Source organism: Salminus brasiliensis, chromosome 8 (genome assembly GCF_030463535.1).
Source record: "Salminus brasiliensis chromosome 8, fSalBra1.hap2, whole genome shotgun sequence".
Classification (NCBI taxonomy): Eukaryota; Metazoa; Chordata; class Actinopteri; order Characiformes; family Bryconidae; genus Salminus; species Salminus brasiliensis.
Window position 1 is genome coordinate 4,344,705 of NC_132885.1, and position 21,365 is coordinate 4,366,069.

General features: G+C 41.4%; 1 protein-coding gene across 1 annotated transcript in view; it reads left to right on the forward strand.

Moving 5' to 3' along the window:
- The window catches only part of ccdc141 (coiled-coil domain containing 141), a 65,745-nt gene extending 48,152 nt beyond the window's left edge, over positions 1-17,593 (forward strand). Inside the window, exons 18-25 of the mRNA XM_072685412.1 lie at positions 3,397-3,537; positions 4,198-4,395; positions 6,649-6,832; positions 7,585-7,697; positions 9,280-9,339; positions 10,840-11,322; positions 11,799-12,520; positions 15,011-17,593. Coding sequence (XP_072541513.1) covers positions 3,397-3,537; positions 4,198-4,395; positions 6,649-6,832; positions 7,585-7,697; positions 9,280-9,339; positions 10,840-11,322; positions 11,799-12,520; positions 15,011-15,284 — 2,175 coding nt within the window. The 3' untranslated portion in view covers positions 15,285-17,593. The remainder of the gene's footprint in view (positions 1-3,396; positions 3,538-4,197; positions 4,396-6,648; positions 6,833-7,584; positions 7,698-9,279; positions 9,340-10,839; positions 11,323-11,798; positions 12,521-15,010) is intronic.
- Positions 17,594-21,365: the final 3,772 nt, after the last annotated feature.

The following is a 21,365-nucleotide window of genomic DNA, read 5'->3' on the forward strand; positions in this document are numbered from 1 at the left end:
AAAGTTTTCTGTCCTGCACCGAAGTGGTGGAACGAACTTCCCCTGGGTGTCAGAATGGCTGAGTCCAACACTCGCTGTCCTCAAACCCAGACGGAAGACCCTCCTCTTCAGAGAGTACTTGGGCGAATAGCAAAGTATTATGGTCACCTTACTGACTTGTGTTTAGTAGAGTCTAAGATTAGAGGATCTTTGAATTATTAGTTTATTCTAAGTCCTGTAAGTTGTGAGGTGTGGCCTCCTTGAGCCTTGGGTGCCCATGACCCTGAAGTCACTGGTTGTCCTTACTTGGTGCACATTTGGTAGATCCTGACCACTGCATACCATCCCAAAAGACCTACCTGATGTTCTGGAGATGGTTCTGACCCTCTAGTCATCTAGAACATCACAGTTTGGTTAATATACCGCCTAATATATATATATATATATATATATATATATATATATATATATATATATATATAAGCTACAGTCTCTAACTGAAAAGCAGCAAGGTGGGGCTCCTCAGGAGGTCGGTTTGTCTTGTTGGCAGTCAGCATGCTGTTATTACTGCTGTATTATTTGGTTTGTTGAACTGTTTAGAGAGAGAGAGAGAGAGAGAGAGAGAGAGAGAGAGAAAGAGAGAGACAGAGAGTGTGTGTGTGTGTGTCTCTATTTGATGATTATGTGTGTGGTCATGTCTCATCTGCCAGGATAATGTACATACACTCACACACACTCACACACACACTCACACACACTCACAGTCATAAATATGCATGAGTAAACAGCCCGGAATTTCAGCTCCGCCAGTTGCTGCTGCTCATCAGGAGGCTGGAGCTGACACTCTCTCCCTTGCTCTCGCTCTCTCACTTGTTCTCTCATTTGCTCTTTCTCACTATCTCTTGTCCTCTTCCTCTCTCTTTCATGCTCTCTTCTTCTCTCTCTCTCTCTCGGTTGCCCTTTGCTTTTGCTTGCTCTCTCGCGCTCTCTCACTTTTTCTCATTCTCTCTGTCTAGTTCTCTCTCGCTTTCACATTCTCATTCTCACTCTCTCACTCTCTCTCATGCTCTTGCTCTCTCTCTCACTTTTTTTCTCATTCTCTCTCTCGCTGTCTAGTTCCTTTACGATTTCACATTCTCTCTCTTTTGCTCTCACTCTCTCTCTTGCTCACTCTCTCACTCTCATGCTCTCTTGATTTTTCGCTTGCTCTCTCGCGCTCTTACTTTTTCTCATTCTCTGTCTCACTCTCTCTCTCTCTCGCACATTCACCTGCTCACTCTCTTACCCTCTCTCATGCTCTTGTTCTCTCTCTCGCTTTCTCTTGCTTTTGCTCTCTCTCACTCTCGCATGCTCTCACTCACTCTCATTCTCTGTCTCTTACTCACTCTCATTCTTTTCTCACTTTCTCTCTTGCGCTCTCACTCTCTTACTCCTTCGCTTGCTTTCGCTCACTCTCGCACTCTTACTTTTTCTCATTCTGTCTCCTGCTCTTGTTCTCTTCTCACATTTCTCTCTCTCTCTCTCTCTCTCTCTCTCTCTCTCTCTCTCTCTCTCTCTCTCTCTCTCGCACATTCACCTGCTCACTCTCTTACGCTCTCTCATGCTCTTGTTCTCTCTCTCGCTTGCTCTCTCGCTTTTTTTTATCCCGTGCTCTCCCACTCTTTTGTTCTATGTGGTTCTTTATGGTTCTTCTATGACATAATTTATGGAACTCTATTTATTTCTATTTTTACTCAATCTATTTATTTTTAACCATTCATACAGAATTAGGGTTCAAACCATGGAGAAAAATGTTTTTATTGGACAGCAGTGATATAGCGACGTATTACAGATAAGTCTAATCTGAAATAGCAGCAAGAAGAGCATTTAACATTTAACTGAACTCTGAAAATAAAGCTGAACAGTTAAAAATGTAATAGAAAAATGCTTTTATTGACATAAATGGTCATAAAACATTTTACACACTGTCAGCAGTTCGGAAAAAGGATGGGGTGGGGTGGCAATCATCCAACATCTTGACCTCACTAACCATCTTATGGCTGAATGCAATCACATCCTCACAGGAATGTTTCTTCAAAATCTAGCAGTCTAACAGTCACTCCAATAAAAGCAGGACCAACTCCTTTTTATACCCTTGATTTCAAAAGACACAATGTATGAGCAGGTGTCCCAATACTTTTGTCCATATGGTGTATTTGAGGGTTTTGCTCAGTGTCTGATGTTTTAGGAAGGGTCTGAACCAGTTTGGCACATTCTCCTCACATCCCTCCAGTGCTGGCCAATCAGACAGATCAGAGCCAGGTACACGGCACTTTCAGAAAGAGAGGCGGTGGCTGGTCAGGGGAGAGGCGGGTGTCGGCCTTCATCCATCCTTGCATGTGATGGAAGGAGCATGTGCATGGGTTGGGTAATTGGTGATCCAAATTGGGGTGAAAATGGATAGAAATCATATATAAAACCTAAAAACAAATATAATAAACAGAAATATATATATATATATATATATATATATATATATATATATATATATATATATATATATATATATATATATATATAAAATACCCATTGCATTAAAACACAGAAACTCTCACTATTAATACATCCCTGTCCATTTGTCTCTCACTGTCTTTCACACTGACAGCACTTTATCACAGTTCACTTCATGCCTGGCTGTGTGTGGCTCAGAGGACCTGGAGGGGCAGCAGGTGTGTGTGTGTGTGTGTGTGTGTGTGTGTGTGTGTGTTTTAAAGCCCAGTTAAAGAGGAAGAAGCTGGAATACTGTTTACACTCCCACCATGAGAGAGTCACACAATCTCTCTCTCTCTCCCTCACCCTTACTGTTTTCTGCTCTCTTTTGGTGTCTCTCGTCCTCTTGCTTTCTTTCTCTCTCACTCGCTTGCTTGCTCTCCTATTTCAGTTCAGACCCCCAAACCCCCCTCCCCCTCTTCTCTCTCTCTCTTTCTTTCATTCTCAGTACAGGAGACTCCCCCTGTAGGTTAGTTGTGTCCTGTAAGGCTCTTTAGACTCTATACTGGGCTGCAGCTGTTCTTGGATGACACATGAGCCGATCATTTGGAGACTCTACACCATTGCAAAAGCCCGTCGGGATGGTCAAAAATGGCCCTGTACTATAAATCACCCCCAACCCGAGCATTAAACCATCTAAAATAATCCTCTCTGACGGACCCCAGCCATTTGCTGCCCTTCTCCTCCGCGGAGGCCTGGGTTTTCCCCCCTTTGACCCTGAAGTGTACACACAAACACACACACACATATGCACACACACACTGATCATATGAGTGCAGACAGTGCAGTGTTTGGAGTAATGGAGATGTGAGATGTGATGGCCAGTCATTGCGTAGATGTTTTCGGATTGACTCATAATCAGAGATTGGTTTCTCTTCGTTTTTTCAGCTGAAGGAATCTTTTAAAGACCTGAAGAAGAAGTTTAACAATTTGAAGTTCAACTACATGAAGAAAAACGAGAAGCTGAGGAACCTGAAAGCAGTGAAAAACCAGATGCAGCAGATAGAGATATACGGCGAGAAGCTACAGGTGAAGCTTACACTTCAATAATCTTTACTGATATGCTGTGTGTCCAAATACTTGTGGACACCCCTTCTAATGAATGCATTCAGCTACTTTAAGTTGCACCCATTGCTGACACAGATGTGCAAATGCACACAGACACAAACACAGCTTGTCTAATCCCTGTAGAGAAGAAGTGCTGCCAATAGAATCAGAAGCAGATCAATCATCATTGAACCTGTTGGCACCATGCTGCCTAATAATGCCAGGTGTGGGCTAGTAGAGGGATATAAAGCCCCCCAGCATTGAGGAGCTGTGGAGCAGTGGAGGAACTGCGTTCTCTGGAATGATGAATGATGGTGCTCCATCCAGTACTTTTGGGATGAGCTGGGAAGTTGAGAATGATGAGGTGGGGTGATGATCATCGTCCAACATCCTGACCTCACTGAATGCAATCAAATCCTCACAGCAATGCTCCTCCTCCAAAATCCAGTAGAAACCCTTCTTCCCTGGACAGTAGAGACAGTTACTCCAACCAAAGCAGGATCAGCTCTTTTTAATACCCTTGATTTCAGAAGAAACAATAACTAAGAAGGTGTCCCAATACTTTTGTCCTTATAGTGTATCTGTTTGGCAGTTTCTGATGCGTTAGTTAGGGTCTGAACCAGGTCCTGCTTTGTGTTGCAGGTTGTGAAGAAGAAGCTACAGGCCTTCACACTGAAGCTGTCCAGCAGCAGCGAGAAGCATTTGATTGGCAGCAGCCCCAGAGAGCTGGAGGATGCCGTCAATGAGCTGCAGAGGCAGGTGGGAGATTTTGACAGGACGGTGGAGGAGTACAAGCAGAACCTGGACCTCAGCATGAAGCTACAGCAAGCCGTGGAAGAGGTGTGGAAAAGCTCAGAAGACACATTCACTAGCACCATCTAACATACACTCTATAGTGGTGTGATTTGAGCGATGCCATAGAACAGAGGTCAGTAATGGGAGCAGATGCTGTCCTATTTGGACCTGGTCCTGGCCTTTACGGTACAGGTTTAGCAGGCCAGAAATCTCCCAGACCAATCACTGTGACTCGAGTCAGTGGCACACACACACAAGAGGAGAAAGAGAGCGAGTCAGGGGAATGTTATCCCCTTAAACAGCCTGTGGCCCACCAGCAAACTTCTCTGTAGTGAGTAATAATTCAATTATTTTAATAATTAAATTCAAAAGGCGACTCTATGAAGAGAAAAGTGGACGAAATTCTGAGCTTTTAATCCAGAATCGTCTCGGACAGGTTTATTCTTTACATGCCCAGTTCTGAACCAGTATGGCTCACATGTTCAGAGACCGTGGCCATTATTAAAAGCTGTCCAGCAGCAGGACAACGAGACGAGACGAGACGAGACGAGCTGAGCTATCAAGCGCTTTATTTTAATGCACATGCATTAAAAAGCATTATTCTACAGTGTATCACAAAAGTGAGCACACCCTCACATTTCTGCAGATATTTAAGTATATCTTTTCATGGGACAACACTGACAAAATGACACTTTGACACAATGAAAAGTCGTTTGTGTGCAGTTTATATAACAGTGTACATTTATTCTTCCCCCAAAATAACTCAATACACAGCCATTAATTTCTTCTGGCCACACTGGCCAATACTGACACTTCAGGAACTTTCACTAAGGGGTGTACTCACTTCTGTTGCCGGTGGTTTAGACATTAATGACTGTATTTTGAGTTATTTTGAGGGAAGAATAAATGTACACTGTTATATAAGCTGCACACAGATGACTTTTCAGTGTGTAAGGTTGTCAGTGTTGTCCCATGAAAAGATATACTTAAATATCTGCAGAAATGTGAGGGGTGTACTCACTTTTGTGATACACTGTAGGTTAAAATTTTACTGTAAATGAAAAAAGAAAAAAAAGTGATCATTATTTATCATTTTTATATTATTGTTATATATTAATAATGTGTATTATATAACTGAATTGTTATTGAACTGTAATTTGATTGGACATTGAGTTGTTGAACACATACAGTGGACGCTAGGCTACTTTGGTACTCAGGATATGGCACTGAATGTTAATGTAAGGTAGACATTATGATGTTCCGGACCTTGGCTTGAGTAACTAGACTTTCTGTAATTGGACCTTTTAAAAAATCTTTTTAGCTAAAATCGCAGAACCGTGGTCATAAAGGAAAGAGATTGGAGTGTGAAGAACCTTCAGATTAGTAAAGAACCTTTAATTCCACTTCTTTAAACCTGTAAAAGATTAAGGTGCATGTATTTGTCACTGTACAGCGAAATGTGTCCTCTGCATTTGACCCATCTGTGGTAGTGAACACACACTCACACACACTCACACACACACACACATACACACACATTACACACACCCTCTATTTACAGTATTGTTCTGGTAAAAGCAGTTAAATGTACAGGTTTTATATAATCTGAATGTTTACATTATTTACTAAAGGCTCTGGATAGGTGTGAGTTGAGGTGTAGGTGTGGGTGGGGAAAGTCTTAGTGGGTGCAGTGTGACTGTGCAAAGGGTTCCTGCAGTAAGTGCTTAACAAACCTCTGTAGCATCTTTATTTTAATTTAATTTAATTAGATTTATTTATTCTGATAACTGTGAGGATGTAAATGATAATGATGATCTCGGCCTTTTTTTTTTATTTACATTCATCAATAATACAAAACTACTAACAAGGACCGTGCAGCAGTGGACTTTTGCTTCCACCATGAGAAACAGGAGAAGCTTCAGAGCCCTCAGTAGACTCAGCATTAACATCATCTGCTTTGCTGCTATGAGACGCAGTGCAATGTATAATGTAACAGTGCTTTTGTACGCTATTTATAAGTCCAGTCGACTTATAAAATGACTTTATGTAGTAACAAGCCATTAAACCAGATTTATTCAACAAAATAAATACTATTTATTAACCATTATTTATAGTGTTCGTTCAAATAATGCTTTATTGAAAGTATTTGTGAGGAGAATAATCCCAGTTCAATTACTTGTCATTTTTGTTGAACCGTGTACTGATAAACATCAATCACTACAAGACACGGGACTGTCAGTGTTCTTTTCTCTTTATAAAACTTCTTTGATTGGCTTTGATTTTCTCTTTGATCCTCAGTATCAGTTCTGGTGTGATGAGGCAAGCTCCACCATCGTGAGAGTGGGCAAATACTCGTCTCAGTGCAAAACCAAGGAGGCCATCACCACTCTCCATAAGCAGTTTGAGAAATTCGTCTGGCCCACAATTCCACAGCAGGAGGAACGGATCAGTCAGATTATGGAGCTGGCAGTGCGTCTGCATGGTGAGATATTACACTGCTGTAGATTTAATGCAGTCTGCACTTGCACCTGAAATATAAATTATTATTATTATTATTATTATTATTATTGTTCATTTGTTTTATGAATATATATACTTGCACCTGAAATATAACTTATTATTATTATTATTATTATTATTATTAGTTTGATAAATAAATATACACTTGCACCTGAAATATAAATTATTATTATTATTATTATTATTATTATTATTAGTTATATAAATAAATATATACTTGCACCTACAGTATATTATTATTATTATTATTATTATTATTATTATTATTATTTGTTATATAAATAAATATATACTTGCACCTGCAATATATATTTAGTAAGCTAGTGTATGCTGACTAGTTTACGTGTGTGTGTATGTGGTCCACTTTAAATGATAGATTAAAAGTATAACATTATTTTAGGTGTTGATGGTCTTCTCGCACCTCCATCAGGCCTGGAAATGAGTGAGCTTGAGCTCTTTTCAGAGCGGCAAAGCTCATCCACCTGTTTCACACAATATTGTAAAGCGGCCATTCATTTAAGGGTTAAAAATACAAGCATTACATCCCTTATAGATTTCTCTTCTGAAATGAAATTGGTCTGATTTGCTTTGTTTGTAGAGTGATTCTGCCTGTTAATGTTTGTGGTGGTGCTAAATCCAAGTAGTGCTTTAATTGGGCAAAAGTCCTGAAAATACACTTGTGAATAATCGAGGCCCACATCACTCCTCCTGCAGGCGCTGAGGAAGGAAAGAAGTACACTGAGAAAACCGTTAACAAGCACACTGAAATAGTGGAATCAATAAAGGAGCTCTCCAGTGGACTTTTAGACCTTGAAGCCAAGCTACAGGTGAGTAATGGTTTGATCAATGTTTAAAGATCCCCACAGAATCGCAGGTGGGTCCAGACTTGAAGACCTCACAGTTACATTTACATTTAAGACATTTAGCAGACGCTCTTCTCCAGAGCAACTTACAAAAGTGCTTTACTATTTACCCAAGAAAAACCTCAGCTAGTTTAAATATACTAATAATTCAAAGATCCTCTAATCTTAGACTCTACTAAACACAAGTCAGTAAGGAGACCACTCTGCTATTCGCCCAAGTACTCTCAGAAGAGGAGGGTCTTCAGTCTGGGTTGAAGGACAGTGAGCGTTGGACTCTGCTGTTCGGACACTCAGGGGAAGTTCGTTCCACCACTTCGGTGCAGGACAGAAAAAAGTCTGGACGCTCGTCTTCCGTGGATCTTAAAGGATGGCGGGTCGAGCCGAGCCGTACTTGAAGCTGGAAGGGCTCTCAGTGCGGATCTGCTTTTGACCATTGCCATCAGGTATGGAGGGGCTGGTCCGTTCTTGACTTTGTAGGCCAGAGTCAGGGGTCTGAATCTGATGAGGGCAGCAGCTACAGGAAGCCAGTGAAGAGAGAACGCAGCAGTGGAGAGACATGGCTGAATTTAGGAACGTTGAAGACGACCCGTGCCGCTGCATTCTGGATAAGCTGCAGGAGCCTGATGGTGGGCAGAGGGAGACCAGCCAGAAGAGAGTTGCAGTAGTCAAGTCTGGAAGTGACGAGAGACTGAACGAGCACCTGGGCGGCCTCTCTAGAGAGGAAGGGTGGAATTCTCTAGATGTTGTACAAGAGAAATCTGCAGGACCGAGTTATGTTTGCAACATGACCTGAGAACGATAACTGATCATCCATCACTACACCAAGGCTTCAAGCTTCTGTAGAAGGAGTGATCAGTGAGTTCTCAAAGGTTTTTAGGTCCAGTAGTTTTTAGGTCCAGTAGTTCCCAGGATGTACAGCAGCTCCGTCTTGCGTCTGCTAAATACTCTAAATGTAAATGTTGCAACTCTAACTTTACTTAGTTAAACAGGGAAATATTGTATAATAATAACCCTCATAATCACAGCAGGTTCATACGTTAATGCACAGGATGTACTGGTGTCAGTGTTGAACAGCAAACTGTAAAGGTGTTCATAACGGTGGACAGAGCTGTTGATCGTTTCATAATAAATGAAAATTATTCATTAAAACTAAAATTAAAATCCACTGAATTGAAATGAACCTATTGCTCAATCACGTTTACAGGGAATCCAGACCTGTTCAGTTTCTTGTTGTTTAAAATGTTGCTTAAAGCATAGCATGTTACATTTACATTTATGGCATTTAGCTGACGCTCTTATCCAGAGTGACTTACAAGGTTACCCGTATTACAGATGTAGGCCAATGTAGTGTTAGGAGTCTTGCCCAAGGACTCTTTCTTATTGGTGTAGCGCAGCACAGTCACCCAGACCAGGAATCGAACCCAAGTCTCCCACGTGGTGTGGCAGCTCACTGACAGGTAGTGGTGTTATCTGTTGCGCCACACCAACAACATGCCATGTTTGTGAGCAGTGTAGTAAAATTATATTACCATGTGTTTTTCTCCAGGCGGAGTCTTTGAAGCAGCACAGTGCTGAGGACAACAAGCCATACGACACCATAGAAACTGTAAGCATTGATAACAGCAGGCCTGTGCCGATAAGAGAATCCTTATAGTGACAATATCTGCATTCAGAAATTTCAGAGTTTATAATTGCACACAACAACAACTATTATTATTATTATTATTATTATTATTATTATAAGAAGAAGAAAATTAACGAAAGAATGAGTAAATGAATATTGCGACTTTTTCTGTAGGTCATTTGGCCTTGGTCCCTAATATTAAACTGCATGGAGTAAGGACAGTGATGGGAGTTAAAGCTTAATCTCTGATAGAAACTCAGTACAATTCAGTAAATACTGGTTTTGAAGGAAACTGCGAATGTCAAACATCACTTTACCATCTAAGTAGCCTCTGAGCCTAAAGCCATTCCAGACTCTCCCACCTGATCTCCAATTGGCTTGAGACACGATACCTCAGACGTCTAGCTGTTCGAACCCTAAGGTCTGAGGATGTTCTAAAAGCATACGCCAGAACATAGCCAGCTTTTTGTTCGGGCATGATTTCCGTCCACCACCCCTGCCAAAATGTGTCCACCCAGAGAAGCTCAAGAACGGGGTTAAAAAAGAAATCTTACATTAAAAGTGCTTCAGTGGTTCATTCTTTATAGGATGCCATAGAGAACCACTTTAGGTTTCATAGAGAAGTTTTAGTATAGTGTAATATACTATATTATAGTTATACTTTACTATATATACTATACTAAACTAGTATATATAGTAAAGTATAGCTATAATATAGTACATGTTTTGTAGTAAATGAAGTAAATAAACATTAAAAATATATATATTTTAACATTAATATAATAATTATTTTTGTTTTATTTTTCTTGTTAGCTCTGTATATATTTTATTTTTGTATACTTCATTTTTATTTTATCCTCATTATTTTGATCCTCATAGTTTATAGATTACACGTATAGGTTACACACAGTAGAAGCTGGCAGTGAAATGCTTTGATAACAATAAGGCACATGAAACAATAAGGCAAAGTGTATGATTTATATAAGCATAAACATTTATGAAAGAAGATCATAGCAAATAATCGTCTTTGCAAATAAAGCAAAGATGATTTATCAAATTAAACTGCTTTATAAAATAAAATAGCCAAAATTAAGTAAAGTGTAAGTAATTCAATATGTGTATATACATATATGACTAATACTACTATATGGACATATATGTGTGTGTATATATATATATATATATATATATATATATATATAATCTGAAATTGATAGATAATAGCATTCAGTCCTTTATCTTATCTAATTGTTTTATGTGCCCGGGCAGTTATTAAAGCCCTGTTATTGAAGCTTTCATTTGTAAGTGGTTTTGTGCTTTGAGCAGTAAATGCAGTTTTCATGTTAGACATCAGACATTCACCCAGCATGTTTTCAGTTCAGTTAAGTGGAGGCCGTTACCACTGTCAACCATCTCTATAAAACAGCAGTGATATATGCTCAGTGATATTCACATCCGGAATTATTTGTGTGATTTTATCAGCCCGAGGCGAAGGAGACTGGTCACACTCCTGAAATGACGGGGCCTGACGGCACCAAGGAGGATCCGCTTACCAAGCAGCCAGACAGCAAGAAGCCTCCGCTGCGCAAGTCTCGAAGCCAGGACTTACTGGATCAGCAGAAAGTGCTGTCGGAGACCCGCAGCTACACACAGGAGGCCTACTCAAAGACCAGCACAGTGCAGACCATCACCAGCAAGTCCACGGTGGAGAGGAAGGAGCAGACACACACCTCCTTTTCACACACACACACTTTTAGTATGTCCAGCTCACCTGTGGAAAGGGACAGGAAACTCTACACGCTCCAAAAGGCCAAGGGGACATCTCAGGACACCTCCCTGCCCAGCTTCTCAGACGCACAGAGAGAACAGAAGCAGGCTTCATCGGCCCACGGCACCCACCACGACAAGATCCAGGTCGTTAGTGGATCTCACACAACTCCACACACCGTACACACACACTTCAAGGTGCGTACCCGGCAGCATCAGTGTAAAAGACACACCCCTACCACCATAGATCTGCAAATCCACACACAGCTTGTCTAGTCCCTGTAGAGAAGAAGTACTGCCAGTAGAATAGGACTCTCTGGAGCAGATCAACATCATGAACCTATTGGCACCATGCTGTCTAATAATGCCAGGCGTGGGCTAGTAGAGGGGTATAAAGCCCCCCAGCATTGAGGAGCTGTGGAGCAGTGGAAGAACTGTGTTCTCTGGAATTATGGATGGATGGTTGGTGCTCCATCCAGTACTTCTGGACATGTAATGGACATGCTTGCTAGCATTTTAACTTCATCACGTCATCAACGTCATCAATTAATTAGAGAGTATTGAAAAATATATATATAAATATTTTTTTTTGGACAATATTCTCAAATAAATAAATAAATAAATACATACACATATATATATATATAACCAAATATTCATGTGTGGTTTCACAGAGTGAAGTTCCTCTTCCAGCTGAAGAAGAACTCTTCTCCTTGCCCCTAGACGGGGACTTCCAGCACGACCACCTTACCGAGGAGTCCTTCTCCAACGACGAATACGAGTGCACTTCTCCAGACGACATTTCCCTGCCCCCTCTGTCTGAAACCCCTGAGTCTAACATGGACCTGGATGGCTATTGTTTGAGCTCCCACAGCACCCACCAGCACGGGGCGTCCAGCCAAATGGAGAGTTACCCGTCCCCAACGGCAGGACTGGCCGGCCGCTTCAGGGCCGAGTCCTCTTCCTTTGTCCACAGCCCCCTGAGCGTTCCCACGCCAACCATTGTGTCCAGCACCATCTCCAGCATCCTGAAGAGCAGCAAGCCAGGAAACCTCACAGAGCGCCACCAAGCCATATACTCGGTGCATGAGAGCCGAACTGAGACACAGGAGTGTGTGCATGACCCCGTCCCGGCTCGACACTGCCATGCTCGGGCCAGTAACACGCATGCTTCCCCCAAACCCCCCTTAACCTCAGAGCAGGAGCCCGAGCTGTGCAGGCCCACGGCCACCCGAGAGGAAATCAGGCGTGCGAGCGGCGCCAGGGCCGTGGGGAACCTAGCAACAGCGCACGGCCCTACCTTCTCCAAACACTTGGCTAACGCCACCGTAATGGAGGGCTCTCCGGTGACCCTGGAGGTGGAAGTCACTGGATTCCCTGAACCTGCTTTAACCTGGTGGGTAGCCCATAGCAAGCTCAACCTCTAAAACCTAGACATTCAGAGATTGTTCATAGTTTGTCGTGCTTGTGTTTTGTGGAAAAATGGTCCTTTTGGAACTCTAAGTAGTCCATGATTTCTTCTTTGATATGTTTTCTTACCGAAAATAATTGTGGCCCTTTAGCAGCCCTTTAGAGTGTGTTATTTTACATACCTCCAGTCAAACTCATCAGATACACACAAGTAGTCTCATTTCCCAGATGGCTAGACGCTTCAGGTAGACATGCAGCAGGAGAGGATACGCAGACAACTGTTGTTGATACTGAGACAATATCACCTGGCCTAAGTCTTATTTACAGTTCTGATTATATTAGTAACTGAGTATTCACATTTTTTTGACGACAGAGAAAGAAAATTAGGATTTTTTAAAGCTAAACATCAAAAAATAGGGTTTAAAGCAGCATTATGTAACATTTTTACCTTAAAATATCAGTTGTACCTGTAACCCTGCATTCACACCAGCGGGGGGGTTTGTGGGTGTGTTTGAGGCCGTTTGTGTTGTTTTTTTCCTTAACAATCTAAAAAAAAAATTCTAAAATAACTAAATATGTGTATTTAATAAATAAATTCAAAATTAACTAAATAATAAAAATGACAGCAGTTTTGAGCCACTCTTCTATGTTTAGCACCACACTGTTGGGAATAGCACAAAGAGTTCAGGTAGCAGAAGCTGGGGACTTCGACCCACTGTGTCTACAATTGGTCCAAGGAAGTCATTTAGACTGTTGCTTCACTGCTTCCTAATTCATTTGCATAAAGTTGAGAAAATCCCAACTCAATTGGTCGCTTAACGCTTATTGCTAAATTGTGGGAACCGATCACATACTCCCACAGGAAATGACTGATCGCTTGCCTGCTAGTGTGAACGCAGTGTAATAGGCAGAATAGCACCTGTAGCAACCATTGCTACTCTGGACTCTGGACTGTGTAATGCTGCGTAACCCATATTACTGTAAAATCCTGTAGTATTACTCTACCGCCTCAGCCCACATGCTGCTCTACCTTCAGATCAAGCTCCTGCAGCTTCTCTCAGCTTGTCCAGAAAAGCGTTTCTTTGAACAGTGGCTCCTAATGCAAATGATACTTCCTGACTGTAGACGAAGGCCAGAAGCCCAAAATTGCAATTCTCACATACTGCTGCTTTAAGTGATCAACGTATTGTACTGTAACAGTACAGAGCATTTCAAAAATACTGAAAAAAACAAGAAGGAAGCCTTTCTTTAAGTCATTTTTATTAGTAAAATGTGATAATTTTGTTGAAATCACACACACAGCATTTAGGCAATCATTTCATTAACTGGGCCAATCATTTCCTGTTGTCCAGTGAAGAAGAACCTTGTAAAGGCCTAAAAAACCATCACTTAATATAAAAGTTTTTCACCACTTAAAAGTTCTTATAGGGTTCTTAAAGTGTTATTTCTATGTCGTCACTCTAAGAACCATTTGAAGAATCCATTCTTCAGCGGATGATCAATCACAGCCGGTAGCATGTCAATGTGAGAACCCTCTATTGTTTCATAGTATTGTGGGACCCCCCATTGTTCTTCAAAACTGCTCACAGTCTTCCAGAGCCAGACCACATAATAGTACAAAGTAGAAATGGAAAATCCAGGTCCAGAAAGTAAAAATCCACCTCAGGATTTTGCTCCAACTGCCTGGGCTGAGCTAATTCTGGTCCAGAAAGTTCAAATCCAGGTTCTGAAAATAAAAATACGCCCCATCTCTGTTCAGGCAGTTGGTACAAAATACTGGGGTGGATTTCTACTTTCTACTTTGTACTTTTATGTGGTCTGGCTCTGGGAGACTGTGAGCAATTTTGAAGAATGATGGGGGGGGGGGGGGGGGGCTACCACAATACTACGGAACAATAGAGGGTTCTCACATTGACATGCTACCGGCTGTGATTGATCATCTACACCTGCCATAGCTGAAGAATGGGTGCTTCAAATGGTTCTTAGAGTGACAACATAGAAATAACACTTTAAGAACTTTAAACTGGTGAAGAACTTTTATATTAAGTGATGTTTTTTTAGGCCTTTACAAGGTTCTTCTTCACTGGACAACAGGTAATGAAATGATTGCCTAAAAGCTGTGTGTGTGATTTCAACACATTTCTCAAATTTTACTAATAAAGTATAAAGTATATTATGCATGTTTTAATGTCGTTTTTGAAGCAATCCAGATCCAGATCCGATCCGGATATGAAACTCCTATTAATACCCAGTGTAAACAGGCTCACTACTACACATTTAGCAGTGCTGTATCTTCTCTCCCACTTCCACTAACCCCAGTTTTTGTTGTTATTGTAGATTCCCAGCTCTAACGTCACCATTTCTCCATGTTTCTAACCTCCCACTTCACCCCTGTACTGCCGGCCACATTGATCTGTGTGCTCTGTTTCTTGCTGTGCTGTGATTGTGTGATGTGATGATTCGCTCTGTGCCTCAGGTTCAAGAATGGACAGAAAGTGACCAGTGACGAGCGCTTGTCACTGTCCCATAAAGAAGGCAAGCATGTGTTGTACATTGAGAGCGCTGCTGAGGGAGACTCGGGTCAGTATGTGGTTACTGCCTCAAACTCTGCCGGCACAGTCTCCTCCAGCTCCATGCTGCACGTCAAAGGTAACACCTGCCATGACCTTGATACACTCAAGCTGGACTGGCAAACCTGCTTCGGCACCCTGTGTGTCCTCCTGTGGCTCCTCTACCTGCTGGTTTTATAACACACGGACCCTTTAAACAGTTCTCCTTTCTCTAATCACCTGATCACCTGAAAACCTGAAATCTGACTCTAAGGATTCATAGGAGCGCAAAGTCGCGTCACTTACTCACAATCACTGGTAACAGAACTGACACACCTTCATTTTACAGAGGTTTTCTGATTGTCATGTTTGTATTTAGATTTATTTAAGGTAGGTTCTGTCTGCTGTCAGAATTAGAACAGTTTTCTCAGGATAGCAAGCTTCCAAGATACAGTATCGGTCAAAAGTTTTAGGACACCACCTAATTTTTCCAGTTTTTATTGACATATAATGATAATCCTTTATTAGTCCCACAGTGGGGAGATTCTTAGTGTCAAGGCAGAAAAGGGATAGCAAGACATTCAGATGCTAAAACAGATCAATTACCACTATATACAACATATAAATAATAGAAGTAAAAAAGCAACAACAATATTATTTACAGATTATTTACAGAAACCTAAAATGATACATTTCCAATGACCTCAAACAGTACAAAAGATAAGCCAGGGTTACACTACGCAATTTTTTTTATCTCATTTTTAGCCTGGCTGAGTCTGTGCTGGTCGGCTCTAGTCTGGAGATTTTTTTCGTCTGTCGGAGTCGACAGTTGGAGAGAGAATCAAGTAGTGTGTTAAAGACCCAGACTCCCGATCGCATTTCAGACCAGTCGGAGTGCATTAATCATTGGATTTTTTTGGAACTCGAGCGTAATCTAGTAGTGTATACTGACCAGTAACTCAGTCTGAACGGGTTCCATCAACAGCCAATGAAAACAGAGATTAACGCAACTAGTTTCTTATTAATTAATTTTTTACATACCTCCTTAAATGATGCAGCAGCTATATTTTGGCACTAGTACACTGCAGCTGCCGAAACTGCAGCTCCATTTAGTACTCCATAGTATGTGCTCCTCACCTCCAACATCCTCTGCAGTCTGTACAGACCTTGCTGACTCAGTCTTTCCATCACAAACTCACCCCAAGGCGTTTTCACCTATCTTTTGTTTTGGGTCAGTGGCACATCTTCTAGGGTAATACAAGGCATGCATGGGGCTTAGGTATGTGTTTGGTTCGGTCAGAGAGGTTCGGTTCAGCAACAGTTTGAAGTTGTGTGGTGGATGATCCCTAGTCGTTTAGTGCGATTGGCATTTTTGTAAACATCAGCAAAACTCAGTGGGGAGGTATGAGATACCCAGTGCTTTTATAAGCGGCCTCGAATATAGAAATCCTGTAGTGTAGCCAAGGCTTAGGCAGTAGACAGTAAACTGTCAGAGCTTTTGAGGGTCCTTTTTATGGAGTCTTTGTCTTTGTCAAGTCTTTGGTTAATAAATGAGTGTGTTGCTGCTCTCTCTACCTTAGTATTTACCCAATACTGCATCCCCAGACTGCTCTCATAATGACTAGAAAAAGACCCTGAAAACAGAACCCCAGATAGAGCAGTCTAGCTCTTACCAGTGGAGCTCTTTCCTCTAGATAAAGCCAGCATGTGGTGAGGACCATCTTCTACCCCATCAGAAGACTCCAGTTAGAAACTGGAGGAAACTGAAGAGATCTAGTAGAGGAAGAGGTCTGACCCCCTCAAATCCATAACATCATCAGAAGGCCAGTTTCTGAGAGGTCAGAACAGCTGCTTGTGTGATGGGCTGCTGACATGACTACACCTCAAAGCTCAGCAGCTTAACACATTTACATTTACAATATTTAGCAGATGCTCTTCTCCAGAGCTTCGCTTCGCTGTTTACCCACGAAAAACCTCAGCTAGTTTAAATAGACTAAAAATTCTAAGCTCCTCTAATCTTAGACTCTACTAAACACAAGTCAATATGGAGGCCATAATACTCTACTCTTCACCCAAGTCCTCTCAGAAGAGGAGGAGGGTCTTCAGTCTGGGTTTTAAGACAGCGAGCATTGGACTCTGCTGTTCGGACACCCAGGAGAAGTACGTTCCACCATTTTGGTGCAGGACAGAAAAAAGTCTGGACGCTCGTGGATTTTGAGGGATGGCCGGCCGAACCGAGCCATACTTAAAGCTGGAAGGGAGCAGGTCTCAGTTCCAGCTGGAGCTGCAGGTTGGACTGCAGGTGAAGTGGCAGTAAGAAGAACTGGGAGTGTTCTAAAACTTTTGACCTGTAGTGTATGTGATGCTTTTAACACCAAACGCATTCACTCCCAACCTCAACACATCTGAGAATCATCTGTTATGAATCTGTTTTTAACAATGTGATCAACTTCCTGTTCCTAATAATGAGGTATTAAAAAAGCTCTCACGTTGTTCGTCTCTGCTGTTAACATAACCCTGGTCATACGACTGTAATAAAGTAATAAAATGTTGTATAAAGTGCATTGTTTACATCTCCCTGGTTTATGAGCATTTCTTGATGTGTGTTAATAAATAATAAACATTAGCCCATTAAACAGCCTTTGATCCGCCAGCAGGCCGAAAAACTTCTGTGACCAGAGAACAGCCCCACCAGAAGTCCAGAAGTGCCTGTAGTTACTGAGTAATACAGCTTAGTGTGTGATAAGCTCTGAGTGTTGAGGGGTTAAAGAATAGACTCTATGTTCATCTAATTCAGAACAGAACCTCATATCTCCAGCATGCTAACCTTACACTCTTAAAAATAAAAGGTGCTCAAATGGGTTCTTTGAGCGAAACCATTGGCCTTAAGTGGTTACTAAGGCCACGCAACATATTCATCGACTGGTTATGGTTTCTTTCACTGACGTCAGAACAAAAACACATATCTCCACCATCTGCTAACCTCACCTAAATGGGTTCTTTAAGCAAAGCCACTGGCCTAGCATTGGTTGCTGAGTCCGTGCTGTACCATTCTGCACCGGTTAGACTGTTAGACTGTTGGCTCCTGTTTCAATTTGCTGTGTTGCTAAATCAGGACCAGGAAGTGCACACTCAGCGTCTCAAAATAATTATGCGACAGTTTCGCTATTTAGTCTCGCACGACATCAACAAGGCTACTGTAGCTAGCTAACTGAAGCCGTAATTCATCTGTTAGCATCGCGAAATCTGCATGCATAAATAACACTTGTCTAAAACCATGCCAAGGAGGCGGTTTATAGATAATGTTGACTTAACATAAACAAGTCGTACGTGATAACTTCATCATGCTAACGGATAGCTATAACTGTAGTCTTGAAATTAAAAATTGATGATATACACGCAATCATGAACATGGTCCAGTACAGCCGGTACACATAGAATTGCCACCCGTCCCGTAAAATACAGAATCGTCCTTCATTTGGCTTTTAAATGTTGCGTCCCGTATTGAACCAATTATGTTCCGTACTTTCATAAATGTCTGATACAGACGTAAGGGGGATGAGGCACATCCTTGGCTGGACAGCATAAGTAGAGATCATTACAAGGGAAATGGTAAAATTTTAGTAGACTGTTGTGTTGTTGTTTTTAAGGTCAAATGAATAATCATTTATTTAATATTCAGTAATATTAGCCAATACAAATATTATATATGACCATTCAAAGAACACATTATACTAATGGAAAAATAATTAATAAATAAATAAATTAGTTAAGAGAAAACATTTATTCCTTATTATATATACATTTCCGAGATTAAAAATGTTGGGCCCATGGTGGGCATGGCCCAGAGGAGCCTTGGTGGGCATCCCTTATTTTCATTTCTGTGAGGTGGCAACCCTAGCTACACATCAGCGTTAATAAAGAAACCCTGCAGTTTACTTTTAAGTGTTTGCCTCATGAAGGTAATGCTAGTTTCCACTAAGCGAGCCAGACTGTGCTAATGCCGCAGTAGCAATGTCGGATGAGCCTGGTAGCCGGCATGCTTTTGCTGCGGTAGGGATGTTGGACATGTCTGGTAGCCCACGTGCTGGCGCTGCGGTGGCAATATTGGATGAAGCCTGTAGCAGGCGTGCTAATGCTGATGTTGGATGAGGCCTGTAGTCGTCATGCTAATACTGTGGTAGAGATTTTGAACTGTAGCCGGCTACAGTTCACTAAATGTTTCTTGTTGCCACATTGTTCCCATTTTCTGTACTGGAAATATAAAGACCAGGATCTTGCAGCACAAAGTTAATGGAGCCAATCAGCCGAAGCCATTAAGTTCTGTGGCCCCATGTATAGTTAGCGAAACGTGCTGAGAAAACCGGGACCAGCCCAGTTTGTAAGCATTGCCTGTCACACCATGTACTAGTGGAAAGACCACCAGAACGATTAATCTCAGTGATCAGTGAACGTTTGGCCCTGCAGTGGAAAAGAAGCTTTAGAAGAACCACTTTTGGTTCCATAAAGAACCATGTTTGTATCTGTGAGTATGAAGAACCTCCGAAAGGTTCAAGAACTTTTACTCACTGTACCGAGCTTATTTTTACTAGTTATTATTTTTCTATTCTAAAAAGTGGTTCTTTATGGAACTCAGAATGGTTCTTCTATGGCATTACTCACAGAACCTATTGTAGAACCTGTAGGAAATTACAAAAGAAAAAAAAAACATTTGAAATGTTCTGAATGTAATAATGTAAAAAGACTTTTACTTTTGTTATTTATATATAAAATACTGATATTTATTTGTTATGTATGGTTATTGATTTTGTTCTGTTTGGTCATTGGTTAGATTATGTTTATTATGAGTACATATGGTAAGTGTTCACACGGTCACATTATCCCCCCCACACACTGCACTGCCTAATGCCCAGTATAAAGCACTTGCTGTGTAGATGCTACACTGCTAACAATTAGCAGCTTTTAAATATTCAAAGTGTAAATTCAGGATTTGTGAAATTAGGAAACTGCAGGTAAAGTTACTTAAGTTTGTACATGGCAAATTTAATTTAGCATTTCAATAAGTTTAACAAAAATTGATTTAGGGTGTGTCAGTGAAACGTGCAAAAGACATACTGAGTCTCTTAATTAATCATGGGTGTGTTTTGGGCAAAACGTGCAGTAATAAACCAACCAGCGTGTCTCTCGCCATCCCTTTAAGAGCCAGGTGCGGTCAGACTGACCTTGGCGGGTTGCTATTTCAGCGGTGTAAAGTGTGTGTGGGGGGGTGTATGAGCATCAGGCTGCACGTGCCTGTGTTGACAATTCACTGCCAAGATAGCAACGAATGTCTGACTGTTGATGAACGTCTGTGTTTTCATTTGCCAAGATACACAGCAATACTCCAGAAACTGACCTGAACACCCCTCATTTCGAGACCACCACGCCCATCAGTTTAGAGATATTCACAAGCAGCGTTGCAGTTTAAACGACGCAGACGGAGGGAGGGAGAATAGACTGTTGGGGGGTGGAAGATAGCGTCGATGAGCATCGCGAGGTGCCTTGTACAGGGTGTAAGAGTCTGTATTTGTGGTACTTTGGAAGCAAGAACATAATCTCTACTATGTCATAATGAGGTCCATAGAGGAGCTCAGTTTATCAGTGATTGGTTGTTCAAAAGGGTTAAACTACCATCTGTCCAGCTTGACTGTTGTGTAATGGACAGTTTGGGTGCTGTAGGTTCAATGTATCACTAATTATAGACTAAACAGTCCTGAATAATCTGCATAACAGGGTGGTAAGAAAGTGTTTATTGTATATTATTACACCTTACAGTGCAATTATTAATGATTTTCAGATAATCAAGCTTCAATACTGCACCTATAAAGGTTCAAATCTTAATGTATAGTTAGAAAATCATTTATTGAGCATACAACAAAATCCTAGTGAACCCCTCATTTGAGTGAGTCACTGTTATATCTGGTCATCTCCTCCTTCAGTCATGACTTAATCTCATTCCCCAGAGCATGGAGTCGCCCCTCCCTCCATGCTGGGGCAGAAACAGCAGGGTTTATCAACCAGAGAAGTAAGCCTCCCTGAAGAGGCCAAAGACGATCCTCACACACTGTGCTTAAGGGACACACACTCTGTGGCATGTGACGAAGGCAATGTGAGTTCATCCAGACCCTGAAGATAATAGAAATGATAGGGAATGATAATGTAGATTAGATAAGGAGATAATTGGAATTGTGGATGTATTGGATCTGTGGAAGTTTCCAGGGTGGAGTGGCACAACAAATAACA